At 40.4% G+C, this 17,432-nt stretch overlaps 1 protein-coding gene across 3 annotated transcripts in view; it reads right to left on the reverse strand.

Moving 5' to 3' along the window:
* ERG (ETS transcription factor ERG) overlaps positions 1–17,432 on the reverse strand; it is a 284,031-nt gene that overhangs the window by 22,370 nt on the left and 244,229 nt on the right. For all 3 annotated transcript variants that reach the window (XM_024239531.3, XM_054542518.2, XM_002830677.5), the window contains 2 exons: positions 1,117–1,320; positions 185–265 (listed from right to left, as the gene is read on the reverse strand). In XM_024239531.3, coding sequence (XP_024095299.1) covers positions 185–265; positions 1,117–1,320 — 285 coding nt within the window. The remainder of the gene's footprint in view (positions 1–184; positions 266–1,116; positions 1,321–17,432) is intronic.

A 17,432-nucleotide genomic window follows, 5' to 3' on the forward strand; every position in this document is an offset into this window, starting at 1 on the left:
CCGAAAACCAAAGGGCTTCACCTTCCTTTAGGCTGTGGTACATCCTAAGTATTGGAAAGTATTCTGAATCATCTACCTGCGTTCTGTCTTCCTGACACGTGCTGACTGGTTTCCCATGAAAGCATGCAACCTGTACATAAGACCCTACGCTCTTGCTGGGAGGCAGGGGCGGGGCCAGCATTACCTGTGTTTCTAGCATGCATTAACCGTGGAGAGTTTTGTAAGGCTTTATCAACATCATCTGAAGTCAAATGTGGAAGAGGAGCTACAAAACAAAACAAAAAGCGACATCAAAATGAAAAAAAAAAAAGAGAGAGAGAGAATTACCTTTCTTACAAAAAAAAGAAAAGAAAGAAAGAAAGAAAACCGTTCCCCCACTCCCACACTAACATCACGGACAGCTTATAACTATTTCCATCAACCTGCTACTTGTTAGCATGTTAAAACCCACATGGGGGCCCGTCTTTAATTCAGGGAAGAAGTGGTTGGGATGCCAGGCAAAGCAATGGAGGAGAATTTATCCACCTCACTGTCTGTCACACTACTTCCTTCTTACCATGCTGGACGTTGTAGAAATTAAAGCATGCAGCAAACATTCTGGATTCATGCCAACATGCCATCCCTTTCTGTCAGGTTAAGCCGAATCACATGATACAAAGTGAAAACTTCCCTTGTTCTGTGCTCAGGTTAGAATATAAAGTGGGGCTTCATGTAGCTTTAGGGAGAATAATCCCCCTAATTCCTATGAAAGAGAAGCCTTAATGATTCTATTTCGATTTGGGGTATCATGGAGACTTAACTAATGTGTGACCAGTTAACGCTTCCTTTCCCTTTGACATTCCATCTTCTTGGTCGCAGGACCCTGGAGGAGGCAGCTGAGTGTGGAAATGAATTTTGGCTTCTCCTGAGAGCGCTGACTACTTCTCATCATGTGATGTGGCCAGGATGTTGTTCCCCTAAGTCATCACATACCAAGCGTGTGGTTCCCTCGGATTCCCAATGGGAACTGGGCGAGGGCAGGAGGATGCTGTCGGCACACCTGTTAGAACCCTCTGAAGCTCAGGTCATGAGAACCATAGCCACAGCCATCTATCCTTGGAGGAAGGGGGAGCTTACTCTCTCTGAGGTAGTGGAGATGTGAGAGAAGGATGTCGGCATTGTAGCTGGGGGTGAGCCTCTGGAAGTCGTCCTTGGTCATCTTGCACAGTTCCTTCCCATCGATGTTCTGGAATAACAAGATGTTGACATCTGGAAGGCCATATTCTTTCACCGCCCACTCCAGCCACTGCCGCACATGGTCTGTACTCCATAGCGTAGGATCTGAAAGGGGTGGGAACACATTCAGTCAATTCCTGAAGCCAGGGATCTGCATCTTGGGGCAGATCCCCATCCACGTGGGATTTCTGACCAGCTGCCTTCCACAAGCACAGCCTCCAGCCAGCCTCCCTGGCTACCCAGGAGAACATCTTGGGGGAAAGACAAAAGCTGCCTCACATCCATAGATCATTGTCTTTAAAGTGAATAGTTCTGGAATCTTGGGATTATTCACATCACATACCCTCTTTTTTGCTCAATCTAAAGTTTCCTGTAGGCATAAGATTTTAAAAATTCTTTTTTCTCATTTATGTTCAATTTTATTTATTCATTTTAAAATGAGTAAGAATAAGAGGAAACTTCCTTTCCTTAGAAAACTACTGGTATATTTATATGGAAATAAGAGTAAGCAACACATATCAGGAAGGTGCTAATTACAGATCACAACAACAACAAAATAATAATAACAGTATTTATGCAAAATACTGAAAAATACTGACCACAGAATCGGAAATGAAACATAGATACACCAAGACTCTAGCCCCTCTTATGAGCCAGCGTTCCTCACAGAGAGCTGTCAGTTCCAGACTTTTCCTGCAGGGTGTTTGGTTTTGCAATTAACCAGCACCTGCAGGAGTGGGGTTGGTGAGTGGTTTTTGCATTCCACAGCTGGCTATGGCGAGCACAAATACCCCACAGGATGCAGGCCACATCGTCACACTCCACTGCTACCTATGGGACAGGGAGAGCAGGGCCCTGGGGAGAAGGAGCAGGTGATCTCCAACAGAAACGCCAGCCGGGATGTCCTGTGGTAAACACCCTCAGTGGTAGGGTCTTCAGAGTGTGGTAAATGGGGCAGGTGCTCCCTTGGGCCCCGAGCCCTTAGAGACACATGGGCAGGGAGTTGGAGCCCTGAGTTCTAATGCCACCATTTCTCCACTTTCTGGACCTTGCTGTGGGCAGCTATGTCTCCTTTCTGTGTCTGTCCCACCTGTAAACTAAGAGCACAGATCTCAGTTCCCCAGACAAGCCCTTGGGGGTCAGGCATGCCAGGATGTTTCAATCCTCTTGAATGAAAGTCAGGTGTGGGAGTCACATTTTAGCTAACACTTTCAGATCCTTGTTTGTTTGGTCCCACTAATATTTTAGGCTACTTAAGAATGGAGCATGTAGCATGCTGCTGCAATACATTTTTAGGTTTACAGAGGTAAACCATAATAATAGTGAGAAACAGCCAGCCAGTCATACACCCAGAGCTCTCTTCCTCTGCCTCTTTCCCTCTTCCTTCCTTCGCTTCTCCCTCCCTTTCTTCCCTTCAGCTACATAGAAGAAGGAAATTATTGCAGGTCCAGTAGAACCTATGCTTCCCATTCCATTCTCCTACTGCAAACACCTATCCTGAAGTTAGTAGCCAGTGGTTAGAAGTAACCACTATCCTGAAGTTAGTACATGTATCATTCCTATACATATTTTAATATTTTTACCATTTAAACCACATTTATTGTTTTGTGTTTTTAAAGTTAACATAGACGATATCTGATTTGCTACTGGCACTCAATGTTATAATTTCAAGATGTAGCCAAGTTAATCCACAAAGATATACTCAATCATTAAGCAGCTCTCAGGCCTCCCCCATGTGAATAGTCTCAATTTATTTAGTGAACATCCCCTGTCCATCTCCCTGCGTATGCGTGAATGAGTCCACACTGGTCCACAGCCTGGGGTCCTTGTTGGAATCACCTGGGGAGACTGAAAAACTAGTGATGCCTGGTCTCCCCTGGGAGAGTCTGTTCCAATTAGGCTGGAGGGCAGTTGGGCATCACAGTTGATAAGAGCTCCCCCAGGTGACTCTAATGAGCAGCCAAGGTTCAGATCATCTTCTCTGGGCCTCACTATTCCAAGCGTGGTCCTCCAATCGGGCAGCATCAGCATCACCTGGGAGCTAATTAGAACTGCTGACTCTCAGGCCCCACCCAGACCTGCTGAACCAGAATCTACATTTTCACATGAAACCTGGGGACACGCTGGCCTTGGCTGAGTACCTAGATACGGGATTTCTGAGTTACAGGGCACATCCATCTTCAACTTGACCAGCTAGCATTGGATGTCTACCAATATTTAAACACCCACATTCTCACTTAAAAATCAGTGCGCAGGCCGGGCGCGGTGGCTCACGCCTGTAATTCCAGCACTTTGGGAGGCTGAGGCGGGTGGATCTCGAGGTCAGGAGATCGAGACCATCCTGGCTAACATGGTGAAACCCTGTCTCTACTAAAAATACAAAAAAAAAAAAATTAGCCGGGCGTGGTGGCAGGCGCCTGTAGTCTCAGCTGCTTGGGAGGCTGAGGCAGGAGAATGGCATGAACCCGGGAGGTGGAGCTTGCAGTGAGCCAAGATCAGGCCACTGCACTCCAGCCTGAGTGACAGAGCGAGACTCCATCTCAAAAAAAAAAAAAAATCAGTGCGCAGAACCTGAAAACTAAAGGGAACTCTGGTTTTGCTACAGAGAGAATATCAACAAAAACTCCAACGGCAGTGATGACAGAAAAGTGTACATATTTATTTGTCATCCAAACACTTGGAAACATGTTGTTAGTCTGTGAAAACTGAATGTAGATATGGAAGGTTAATGTTATCCAGTTCACTGAAGTTCAGATGACTCTTCGTCATTGGCTGAGAATTTGGCTTTCAGAGATAAAGTGTTTCTTTTTTCATGACATGTCAGAATTCCTCTTTCTACAAAAATGGATCATACTGAGGTCTTAGGGCAAGTTATCTTTATCTTCGGTTCTGTGCAGAGGATAGTTTGCTCAGCCCTCACAGAGAGAAGACCCCCCATCCTACCCAAGTCATTCCCTATAAGTTCCACCCTTTGATGTTAGCGAAACCCACCTTTTTGTTTTGTTTTGTTTTGCTTTTAACAAAATGGGAGGACTATTTTTTTTTTTAATGTAACAACTGTACTTCCTAGAAATAAGTTCATTCTGGGAATAGACTTTCTTCTCTAAATGGTGGAACCGGATATTCTCAAAATGACACATAAACATATTGTCTGAAAGCCACTAGGTTCGTGTTAAAATGGTGAAAGGAGAAGTTTAATCTCTCTATTATCCCTTGGCGTACCCCTTAATTGGTTTCGCTCATCAAGCCAAGGGTTATCATGGCCCATTCAGTTTTCCTTTAAGGGAATCAGGTGCAAGACCCCAGAGACAAAGTCCTCAACCTGTATTGTACTTATCTCTACAAGTCTCAGTTTGAGTTGGTAAAAGGCTGTTCTGGAGTTCCGGAGTTCTGCCTATATGAGTATAAATTACTACAACCTTTCTGATGAACAACACAACAATACAATACAACAATACAACACAACAATACAATCAAACGTCTTTAAATATGTGCAGATTCCCTGGCTTAAAAATTCCATTTCTAGAAATTTATCCTAAGGAAATAATAGAGGATGTGTGCAATGATTTATTGTCAAGGATGTTCCTTGTAGTGTTGTTTATAATAGCAAAACATTGGAAACACCCTAAATCTCCAGCAAAAGAGAACTAGTTTTGTAATGCATTTAGGAATGTTCCTGTGATATTTAGAGACTAAAAATTACACTGTTGAAATATATTTACTGATATGATAAAATGTTCAAAGTAGCTTGCATTTTAAAGTTTCAAAATATTATTATGATATCATTGTATTTTGCAAAGATATATAAATATCTGCAGAGAAAGAAATTCAGAGGGAGATACAGCAAAATGTGAACTGTTGTCACTGAGGGAAAGGAGATGGGGAATTTTAGATTTGTCTTTTTCACTAAACTATATTTTCTCATTTTTCTATAATAAATATGGAATACTTGGGTTACAAATTATTTATAAAAAATGTATTCTCTATTTTTCAAAACCAAAACATGGTCCTACAAAGGGTATATATAAATATATATATTTAATGTATATTATATATATACTATATATACCACCTATATATAATATATGTGAAAGTATTTTTATAAAATACTTTAAATACTTTATAAAAAGTATTTTTTAAAAGTATAAAAAATAAAAGTAAAAAAACAAAAAGAAAAGTTAAAAAAATGAAACTATGCAAAGCATTTTATAAAAAGTATAAAAAATAAAACTACTAAAATACTTTATAAAAATATTTTTATAAAATAATAAAATATATAATATATATAAAATATATACTTACATATATGCTATATATACTACCTATATATAGTATATATGTGAAAGTATTTTTATAAAATTGCTGTCAAGAGTATAAAAAGTTAGTTTCAATTTCTTTTATATTTTGTTAATATAGATTGCTTCATCTGAAAAGTGTAAAATTACACGAAGTCAGAACACTCCCACATCCTTTTAGCATTTGATCTCCATACCTCTGCCCTATAAATTTCTAAGCAAACAATGGTGAAAACAAAACATGGCCACTTGGTAGAAGAAATGAGGGCATTCCTTTTCTCCTGTGCATTCGCACCACTCTCCTGGACCCACTCCGGAGGTGTTGCAATAGAGGACAGTTTGCAGGGGGAAAAGCCCAGATTCCCCAGCGTGAAGCACACAGTCCTTTGTTCCATGGGTGTCATTCCCAACCATTCCCCCTCCACCCTACATTTCCTGAGCCAGTGCCTCCATGCCTGTGCCACATGCCACCCACAGCATGAAGGACTAGCACCTTCTTGTGCCCTCACCTACACTCACCACCTCCTTTGGGCATCTGTCCTAGATGCTCTCACAGAGGAAACACTTAACAAATCTCTGGGCAGTGAAGTGATAACAAGACTGAAGACCTAGTCTCTGCTCACACTGAACTCCACCTCCACTACTTTGGCCAGGCAATGATGCTGCAGCTATAGATGATGGTTTTTAGAGTTCAGGTCAGTGCACTGGGTCCAGGCTGTCAGGTTTTGGCCCTAACCTTTTAACTCCATGGAGAGCCCCAGTAGTCTCTCTAGTCTCCTCCACAGTTCATGGTATCTCAGCAAAGCTTTATGGCTTCTGTCACGCCAGGAATCAAAGAAAGGGGCTCACGAGTTCCTATGAGATTCAGCAGGCCTGTCTTCCTCCTTTCTTGACCCCAACCACACATGTGTAGGAGGAAGGGGAGGGAACTACAGCATAAGCCCCAGCCGAGGCATCACCTTTGCCTACGTTTAGGTGCGACCTTCTGCCCTAGGTAGGAACACCTCTTGCCTCCAGGTAGCAGCGTGTTTGGAACCTGTCATTTAATTTTATAACTGGACCTCATTTTTCTCTTCTGTAAAACAATGTGGAGAATTTCAGGACCTGAGAAATGACTTGAATAGGATAAGGACTAAGATAGATTTAATTCAAGTAAAAGTCATTAAGCATTGTGCATATGGCTATATGCACCAGTACTATGGAGATTCCAAAGTGTCCAAGACCAAGAGAAACACTAAGGATCCACTGAGAGAGGCAGCTATGACCACAACCACAAAGCAGAACTAAGTCTCCGTGATCAGGCCGGGCGTGGTGGTTCACACCTGTAATCCCAGCACTTCGGGAGGGCAAGGCGGGTGGATCACCTGAGGTCAAGGGTTTGAGACCAGCCTGACCAACATGGAGAAACCTCATCTCTACTAAAAATACAAAATTAGCTGGGCGTGGTGGCGCATGCCTGTAATCCCATCTACTCAGGAGGCTGAGGCAGGAGAATTGCTTGAATCCAGGAGGCAGAGGTTGTGATAAGCCAAGATTGCGCCATTGCACTCCAGAAGCCTGGGCAACAAGAGGAAAACTCCGTCTCAAAAAAAAAAAAAAAAAAAAAAAAAAGACTCCGTGATCCAAGGAGGAAGTGGAAGTGCAGAGAGGTAGCACCAACCAGGAAAAATGGGAAAAGCTTACCAGGAGAGTGAGCTTGGATTAACAGCGAGGATTTTGACAGAAGTAGAGAGAAGCTCTTTGGTTTAGGGGAACCACTTAGCCCAGCCTCATCTGACATGTTTAAGAAAAAGGGAGAAATCTGATGTGGCTGCAGTGGAGGATTTCAGAGAGAGCACAGCAACATATGAGAATGGGGATGAAAGTTGGGCTCAGATCAACAAGGCCCTTGAGTCTTGCTAACAAGGTTGGATTTTCATTTCTAGAGATTTCAGAGTAATTGAAAATTTCTAAGAAATTTTTAAAAATCTTAAATGACACCAATCACAGAAAACTTGGTGATGAAAATAAAAGGCTTTATTGGGAATCCAAATACCCACATTGGAATTCTTATTTAACCATTTACTAGAAGTAAACGTCAACCTCTCTGGAATTTGTTTTATATTTTTCTGTGGGTAATTAAATGAAATGTTAGGGGAATAGAAAAGTAAATGAGATAATGGATGTGAAAGCACTTTGCCAACAATAACATACTGCAAAAAAAGAATGCATCCACACACTTGATTTTGCATTGCAAACTCTGCTAAAATGGAATAAGAACAAAATCTGTTATCACAGGGGCAGCCTCCTCATTAAGACACAAAAGTCCAATTTATAATTTTATTTTAAGAAACTTTCGGAGGTGCTTCTGTCAGATGAATCATAAGCCACTGAAGATAAGTTGTTCATTTTCAGCCTTCCATTCCAATTGTTTTGAAAATATCTGTGTCACCATTCTACATTTCATGCACAACAAAATGGTAAACTGTCATGGCACAGGCTAAACAGAAGCCATCACTCTCTGAAGCCTCTTATTCGTATCTTAAGTTACATGGTTATTATGAAATCTACTTTGGTAAATTGGAATTTAAAAAATAAATAAAAGTAAACCATTACACACAGAGTTCTGGAGTTGTACTGTTAATGTACTCTGTATGTGGAGTGGGAGTTGGGGTATAAGCAGTGGGAGAGAGGGAGGAAGGCTGACATTTAAAAAAATATTTCCATGAAACAGGATTCTGACCTAGTAGAGTTCCACTGTTGCCAGGAAAATATTGAGTAGATATTTAAATCAGGCAAAGGGGTACTGCATTGCCAAAGACATACTGTGCCTTTGTGAAACAAAATGCCTCACACAGGCAAACATCCTATTTCAGAGGCCCCTCTAGAGAAATGAATAAAGTAAGATTAAATAAAAGCCAAACTGGTGATAATGAAAGTCCTGAATGTTATTTTTCTTAAATAATATCAATGTAAAATATTGGCTTCCCAAAAGAAAAAAATTACTCTTGGTTATGAAAAAAACATCAAAAAATAAAAACTAAAATGTACCTCTAAGCCATATCACAAGCCTAGTGAGGTGTTTGTTTATAAATCCAGGCCCTGGGCAAGTCAGCCAATCTGCTGTCCAAGACACTCATAAGCCTGCAAAAATAAGATTTAACATCTTGCATCCTCAGGAGGACAGAAGTTACATTTATAAAGCAGGTCCAATAGAGAGAACTGGCTTAAATTTGGGCAATGATTCATTCCATCACAAATGGAAATTTGATCTCAAATAAAGAGCCTACCTCAAGACTGTTTCTGAGCCTTTTAAATTCTAACTTATATGTAGAGTTCATTTATTGTTTTGGTATTGATTTCTAATTTTATTGCACGTTGGCCAATGAATAGAGTCTATATGAAATTAACATTTTATTTTATTTTATTTTATTTTTTTGAGATGGTGTCTTGCTCTGTCACCTAGTCTCATGACCTAGAGCAGTGGCATGATCTGGGCTCACTGCAATCTCTGCCTCCTGGGTTCAACTGCCTCAGCCTCCCGAGTAGCTGGGATTACAGGCACCCGCCACCATCCCCAGCTAATTTTTGTATTTTTAATAGAGATGGGGTTTCACCATGTTGTCCAGGCTGATCTGGAACTCCTGACCTTAGGTGATCCACCCACCTCGGCCTCCCAAAGTGCTGGGATTGCAGGTGTGAGCCACCGTGCCCAGCTGAAATTAGCTTTTTAAAAAGTTCTGGTTTGTTACTCTTTTGGCAGCCTAGTGCATGGTCAATTTTTATAAATGTTCCTTGATTGCTTAAGAAATGCATATTCTCTAATTTGGGAGTACAGAGTTCTAGAAAAAAAACTCTTGGTAAGGTATATTTAATTTTAATGTCACTGACCTATCAATTACTGAGAAATGCAAATTAAAATATCTCACTAAATTGGACTTGACTATTTCTTTTTGCAGTTCATTACATATTTCAAGGCTATGTTGTTAGGTACATATAAGTTTATCATTATTATATATTTTTCATGAATTTAGCCTTTTTTCACTATGCAATGACCCTCAATTATCTCCAGTTATGCTTTCTGCCTGAAAGTATATTTTGTCTGCTTTCTATTTCTATTTTTGTCAGCTTTTTTAAAATTCAATTTTGACTAGTGTATCTTATTCTGTCAACTCTCAATCTCTGTTTGTGCAAGATGTTTTTGTAAACAACCCATAACTGATTGTGGAGTATTTTTTAGTCTAGTCTATCACTCTCTGTCTTTAATGGCAAATTTGGTCTATCTACACTTATTATTACCGATCTATGTGATTTTTACCATCTTATTTTGTGCTTTATGTTAAACTTTCTTAGTCCATTCTCTATTTCTCCTTGCCAAGTGTCTAATCAGATTGATCTACTTTTTTTCATTCACTTTTTTTCTTTGTTTCTGTATTGGTTTGGCTCTTTGACATTCTGGTTCTCTTTCTTGTTAATCTTTAAACAAAATCTAAGTTTAATCACCAGTAATTTAGAAAGCTTATACTTGAATCATCCATCTCTGATTTTACATGACAATGTTCCCTCACATTTTTACTCCACTGAATTTTCTACTCCCTACTTAGGAGGCTGTGGTTGTCATTTTACAGCCATTTCTTTCTAGATCTACCCTCACCTTAATCAATTTCATTGCTCCCATTTCCTTCCTGTATCTCACTCCCTTCTTCTAGGATCCATTTTTTAAATTAAATCTTTTGTTATTATCTGAAGTGAGGTTCAATTAGCAACAAACTCTCTTTTTGACTCCTTATGTTCTTCCTTAATATTTAAAAAGTTTATTTATTTTATACTCTTTATCTAATACTTTAATTATTTAACCTTCTTGAGGGTTTAATCACGTTCGTTGTTTCTGTTAAATCTTGGTTGGGAGAGATCTCTCTTCAGCTATTTTTTTGTAATTTGTGGGTGACAGAGTCATCTTTAGTGGGTCTCTATCTGCAGGAATTCTGTACAGCGTAGGTTGAAGACATGTCCCTCCATGAAGATTTCGTATTTACTTCTGCCAGGTTTCCCAGATTATCACTAGCCCATGACCATTTTTCTGTATTAATTTCTCAGCCTTAGAGTTCCTGGCACACACTGTTGTGTGTATGGAGTGGGGACTTGGGTAATGACAGGCTCAGTTCCAATTCCCTGCTTTGTGCAAGCTCAAGATTTCATTCCTTGCCCCTAGTTGACCTTTAAAACCCAAATCTCTGCATTATAGCAACCTAGGACAACCAGGTGTCACATAAGAATGTGCTGCTATGCTCTATTCTCACTTTTTTCCTTATTTTAGTCCCTAAGGAGTTCATTGACTTTCTTCCCAGTTCAGCTGTGCATTTAAAAGGATATTAAACTCTATGCAGCAATTCCAGGTGTTTTGCAAAAGGAATGTTTTTCAGGTCATTTTATAGTAACCTCTCTATTTTACTAGAACCAAGAGCCCTCTCTGCATACTTTTTACCTATTTACTTTGAATAGTTTTCATTTTTAATGCAGCCATCATCCTAACTCATGTTATGCTTTACTTCATTCATTTATTAATCAATTGTCAAAAATTACTTATACGAATTGTATAATCCTCTATGAAAGATTCAAAAATGGCAAGAAAGAGTGCCTGTCCTCTACTTGTTTGAGAATCTACAATTCTGTGTATTTTATTTTAAAATACATGACTAAATTATTCTTGTTAGGCTCTAAACATAGCTTTGTCATTTTGACACACTGATTTATTTCTCTGGATGAAACCATTCTCAACTAATCATCTTGTTTTTGGATAATGATCGTTATTGTTCTTTGTTTTCTTTTGTTGTTGTTGCCTCCCGTTAGTTATTCCATGACAGCATTGCGTGTGCTCATCATGTTTTAGAAATGCAATGGCTTGTTCCACATAAAGGTTCCTCCCTGCCTGGGTTTTCTTTCTTTGTCTTCTCTTTAAATGTTGCTAACCCCAGAGTTTCATCCTTGTCCTACCCCTCTCCTCTCTCCATCTATACCTTTGGGCATTCTTATTTGCTCTCATGTTTGAACTACAACATGCATGCTGTATTATTTTCCTAGGGCTGCCGTAACCAAGTACCACAAAATGTGTGGCTTAGAAACAACAGAAATTCATCGTCTAATAGTTCTGGAGGATCAAAGTCTGAAATCAAGATATCAGCAAGGCCTTGCTCCATCCGAGACTGTGGATAAAATCTGTACTTGGCTCTTCTAGCTTCTGGTGCTGTCCAGCAATTGAATGTTCCATTGCTTGCAGTTGCATCGGTCCAACCTCTGCCTGTCTTCACATGGAGTTCTCCCTCTGTTTCCATATCATCTTCCCTCTGTGTGTATCTATGTCCAAATTTCTCCTTTGTGTAAGGACACCAGTCATTTTATTAGGCTCACCCTAATGACCTCATCTTAACTTGATTAAATCTGCAAAACCTCTATTTCCAAAAAAGGTCACATTCTAAGGAACTGGGGGTTAGGACTTCAGCATATCTTGTGAGGGAGGCACAATTTAACCTGTAACAGGCAGCTGTTTCTGCCAGTCTATATCTTGAGTCCCCAGGGCGCTCTCACAGATGCCAGACCCAAATATAAACAGAAGAACTGCACTTTTTATCCCAGGTACTGTTTAAGCATGTCACACATATTGCTATATTTAATCCATATAGCACCACATGAAGTAGGAATTATTATCATCCATATTTTGGTGATGAAAAACCTGAGAAACAGCAAGATTAAGTAGCTTCCCAGATCCCACAGTTAGTACATGGCAGAGTTTAGAACTCAAGTGCTGTGACTCCCGATAAAGGACTTTCCATCCTGAGCTCTAGGCCCACCACACTGCCTGGCAGGTGTCCCAGAAGCATCTTAAACACAGGATGAACCAAACTGAAATCACCTATTTTAAACATTTTTTTTTGTATATTCATTAACACCTACCCAGCTGCTCATGCTAAATCTGTCTTCAATTCCATTCTTTTCTTTGACTTTCAAGAAAAACAGATAACATCATTAGCACTGTAGAAATGTAAAAATTAGCCCTGGGCAACACAGTAGATTATTTTGCAAAATTCCCTCTCCATCTTCTTTATTTACTTAAGTCTTATTTGAAAAGGCTGTTGCAGAATGTCTACAACAATTTAACAAACATATTCTCTCATCCCATTCCTGTGTTCTCCCCTGGGTATTTTTGTCAGCGCAGCTTAGGAAGAAAAACCCAGACTCTGGAGTCAAAAAGAACTGGGTTCGAATCCTGGCTCTTCAAATGATTGGCTGTGACATCTTTGGCAACTCTCTTAGCGTTTCTAGTTTTAGTTTCTTTACTGTCAAGTGAGAATGATAATGAGTACCTACATCATAGGGTGGTCGCATGATTTAAATGAGATAATACCTTTTCTACCAAGTGCGTGTCCAAGTGCCTGACAACATTGCATATCAATAGATAGTAGCTGTCGTTGCTTTTTAAAAAAAATGACTTCATTTTAGCCTCACATTTAACCCAATGGTGGTTTCCTCAACCACTATTCAGCTGATAACTTTAAAATACACATAATAAACTTTGATGTTAGCATTTCTATTTTAGTGGGTTTTGTTATTTAGTTGTTTGAGCATAGCAGGAATTTAAACAGAAGATTAAAGAAGCATGTCTCATCGTATCAACAGAGCGGAAGAGATCCTCGGGTGTGTTCAGGGATGTAACAAAGAAAGATGAAGACACAAGTCATTTCACCAACAAGTTCTAGGCCTGAGAATAGGCTCTGTTATCACCCAGTTGTGCAAGTGTCCCTGGGAAAGTCATTTGACCTCTCTCAGTCTTGGTTTTCTCATGTTTAAAGGAAGACTGAACTTAGACCGCCAAGAATCCTGCAACCCCTGCAGAGTCTGCGATTCCCACGAGTTAGATCTAGATTACCATTAACTTGATAAATCACATTTACTCTCCTCCTCACAGAATCCAAGTGCTGGCTGTGTTGTCTGGTGATTGAGAACACAAAAAACATGATCACCACCTCACTAAACTTACAATCTAATAGAACAGACAAGCTTATAAATAACTCACGCTAAGAGGATTGGAAACATAATGTATCAGCCATCAGGGCTTGGTCGGAGGGTATGTTCTATTACTTGTTATTCACTGGCTTTCAAAGCCCAGTGGGGGAATGTCAATATTTAGGGAGGATCATGTGAAAACTATGCAGTCCTCTACCACTCTGAGAACTCAAGATCCCTTCTTTACATGAAACCAGACTGCCAAAGACTCATGCTGGGTGTCTGTCCTCTACCTGTGCTGAGCTATTCTCTAATGTAACTCAGCGCTCATAGAAGATGTCACAAGAAATAGGCTGTTGAAATGCAGTGCTGCAACTGTGGCAGGAAGATGGTCGATGGTCAGGTTTGTGGCCCCAGTGGCCCCAAAAGGGATCCTTCTTTTAGGATTCTACACTATGATAAACATTGCCTTCCCTGTGAAACTTCTTTTTTGAAAGGAAAAATTATTTCCCCAAATAACTCTTTTCATTTTGGCTGCCAGGAAGCTCAAAGCCATACTAGAAACTTAAGTATAGCATCTTGGGCAAGCATGTGGTCAAAATGGCTGCATTCTTCCCTCACATGCTCTTGGCTTCTCATTTGTATTTTTAACTGCCTTAGCACTGATTCCTAATTTCTATTTGATAAGTCGTTTGGGCACATGCCCATCAGTAGTTTAGTGCACACAGCATCTCAAATCCTTTGCAGAATATCCATATTTAAGTAAGTATATACATGCATTTGAGAATACAATATGAAACAAAACGAAGTGTGATAACAAAAGAATTGGTAAGATGTCATAAGAGGAGTGATTAATTTGCCAGAGGATCAAGCATGGCTCCCTTGACAGGGCGGATTTCGAAGACGTCTGGAAGAATGAGGAAGAGCATTCCAGAGAGGGAACCGCAGGGACAAGGACACCGGGTGGTGAAAAGGCAGCGCGTGAGTTGCGGATGTGGCAGAGGAAAACAGCAGAGGCTGCAAAGGGCTTTCGAAATCACATCATCATGGGTATAAATGAAGCTGTTTTTGATTCGTCCTGTCATACCAATCTCCATTCTTCACATGTTCTGAAACACTGGTCTGAGTCACTCTTTTGAGCTCTCAATCACACCTTCTTCTGTCTGTCAAAAACTACTCACCCCACATGGGTGGGTCTTAGCTACTTCTGACAGCCTTCGGTCATCTCCTCAGTGATTAAGAGTAATGGGAACTCAATGAACACTTTCTAACGGAATAGAAAGGTCCTAGCACGGGGGTCTGAGTAAGACACAAATCTTGTAGCTTCAGCCACACGTGTTTGGTGGGCAAGAAAAGGTGATTTTAAATCTCATTAGAGCTTTTATTCACGGTAAATGGAACATAGTAAGAGTTTAATGAATTAATTAATCATGAAGAAAGTGAAGAGATACAGTGAAGAGAAGAATGTGGCTACTCTTATCTCTGAGATTACTGATTATCGCAAGGGTCTATGCTGAAAGTGAATTATTTTAAAAATAGAAGCAGAGGCATTTGAAAAGCTCAACACTTTAGCACCTATTTTAGGGAATTAAAACAGAAAAAGAGGCCAGGCCCGGTGGCTCACGCCTGTAATCCCAGCACTTTGGGAGGCCGAGGTGGGTGGATCACCTGAGGTCAGGAATTTGAGACCAGCCTTGCCAACATGGTGAAACCCCATCTCTACTACAAATACAAAAATTAGCTGGCTGTGGTGGCAGGTGCCTGAGATCCCAGTTACTCAGGAGGCTGAGGCAGGAGAATTGCTTGAACCCAGGATACAGAGGTTGCAGTGAGCCGTGACCGCACCATTGCACTCCAGCCTGGGCAACAGAGCAAGACTCCATCTCAAAATAAATAAATAAATAAATAAATAAATAAATAAATAAATAATAATAATAAAACAGAAAAAGAGAAATCTTTCAAAATGCTATAAGCTGCTAAAGCCAGAGGTCCTATTGCATTTTGGTCAGCATTTTGCAACTTTTAAGAAGTGAATGGAGCCTGTGCCTTCCTCTTTGTTAGCCACTTGGTTAGCACATCTCCATGTTCATGGTCAACACCTAAAGAGTAACAGTAACTAGCGCAACGAGTGATTCTTCAATTAATTTTTTTTTGGAATGTTAATGCGATACTGTTAGTTATTTCTACCCTTCCTTTTTGTCTACTCGCCTTTTCTAAAAGTGAAAAAGCGTATCTTTGTTAAAAATAATTCAAGTCCATTAAAGTAAAATTTATATCTTCTGTCTAGATTAGAACTTTTCAACCTTATTATACATGAAAATTACATATACAATAAGCATGTTAATAATATAAAATCTCCAACCCCACACCCAGGTTTGGAACATTTGGAAGTGTGTGTGTGTGTGTGTGTGTGTTTGTGTGTGTGTGTGTGTGTGTGTGTCTGGGAAAGGGTCTCACTCTGGCTTCCTGGTGAGAGTAGAGTGGTGCAATCATGGTTCACTGCAGCCTCAAACTTCTGGGCTCAAAGAATCCTCCTGCCTCAGCCTCCCAAGTAGCTGGGACTACAGGAACCGCCACTACACCTGGCTAATGTTAAAATTTTTTGTAGAGATGGGGTCCCACTATGTTGTCCAGGCTGGTCTTGAACTCCTTGGCCTCCCAAAGTGCTGGGATTACAGGTGTAAGCCACTGTGACTGGCAGGAAATGTGTACTTTTAATCATAAATTTTCCAGGTAATCTTGATGCAAGTGATTCTGACCATACTTTGAAAAACACTTTCTAGGCCAGGCGTGGTGGCTCATGCCTGTAATCGCAACACTTTGGGAGGCCGAGGTCGGCAGATCACCTGAGGTCAGGAGTTTGAGACCAGCCTGGCAAACATGGCGAAACCCCATCTCTACTAAAAATACAAAAATTAGCCTGGCGCGGTGGCGGGCGCCTGTAATCCCAGCTACTCAGGAGGCTGAGGCAGGAGAATCACTTGAACCTGGGAGGCAGAGGTTGCAGCGAGCTGAGATCCTGCCATTGCAATTCAGTCTGGGGAACAAGAGAGAGACTTTGTCTCAAAAAAAAAAAAAAGAAAGAAAAAGAAAAACACGTTCTAGTCAACCTCCAAATTAAGCTTGGCCAAAAAAGAGCCATGTAACCAGCATGGGGGATGTCGCACTTGTCAGGCCCCTCTTATTACAACTGGTTTCACTGAATGACACTTGGGTCTACAACAATGGAAGAAACTGCCCGGCCCTATGAAAGATCCACCTAGATTTAGAGATACATGCACCAAATACATAGATAAAAACCAGAGATGTGAATTATGGCCTAACTAGTACCCTTTGGGAAGGCACAATCAACAGTCTTGCCAGAACAACAGGCACAAACCAGGGCTGCCCGGAATGCCTGGTGGCGCTACTGGTTGAACGCTTTGCTCATGACTGCCCCTATCTTCCTTAGGACAAACAGAGGAACACATCTTCCTCCAGACTCAGAATTAATAGCTGGACTGTCTTTTCACATTTGCTTTCTTTTTATCCTGTGGGCACTGAATTATCCCTTTCATACTGCCTGATGATACCTCGAAGCCAAATAACACCTACCTTTTGCAATTCTGCAATATTTAAAAGTTGCAATTAAAAATACACATACACACACACACACGAGTGCGTGTAAACCTCACTCGTTTTTCTCTCTCTGTTCAATTTTTACTTTAGTCCATACTCCATATTCTTTTATTTTTAAAAAGTGGATTCTACCATGCTCTTTCATATGTATCTATGTGAGCTTTCTTAAATCTGTTCTGAAATAGGAGGCAGTGTAAATATATCAAGTGACAGTCTACATTTATTCATTAGGGATATTTTCTAGTTGACACTTTCTTATGGGCTTTTTTTTGACACTTTTTTTATGGGCTTCTTTATTAACTCAAGATCACGAGTCTCAAAACC

This window comes from Pongo abelii, chromosome 22, assembly GCF_028885655.2.
Source record: "Pongo abelii isolate AG06213 chromosome 22, NHGRI_mPonAbe1-v2.0_pri, whole genome shotgun sequence".
Taxonomy (NCBI): Eukaryota; Metazoa; Chordata; class Mammalia; order Primates; family Hominidae; genus Pongo; species Pongo abelii.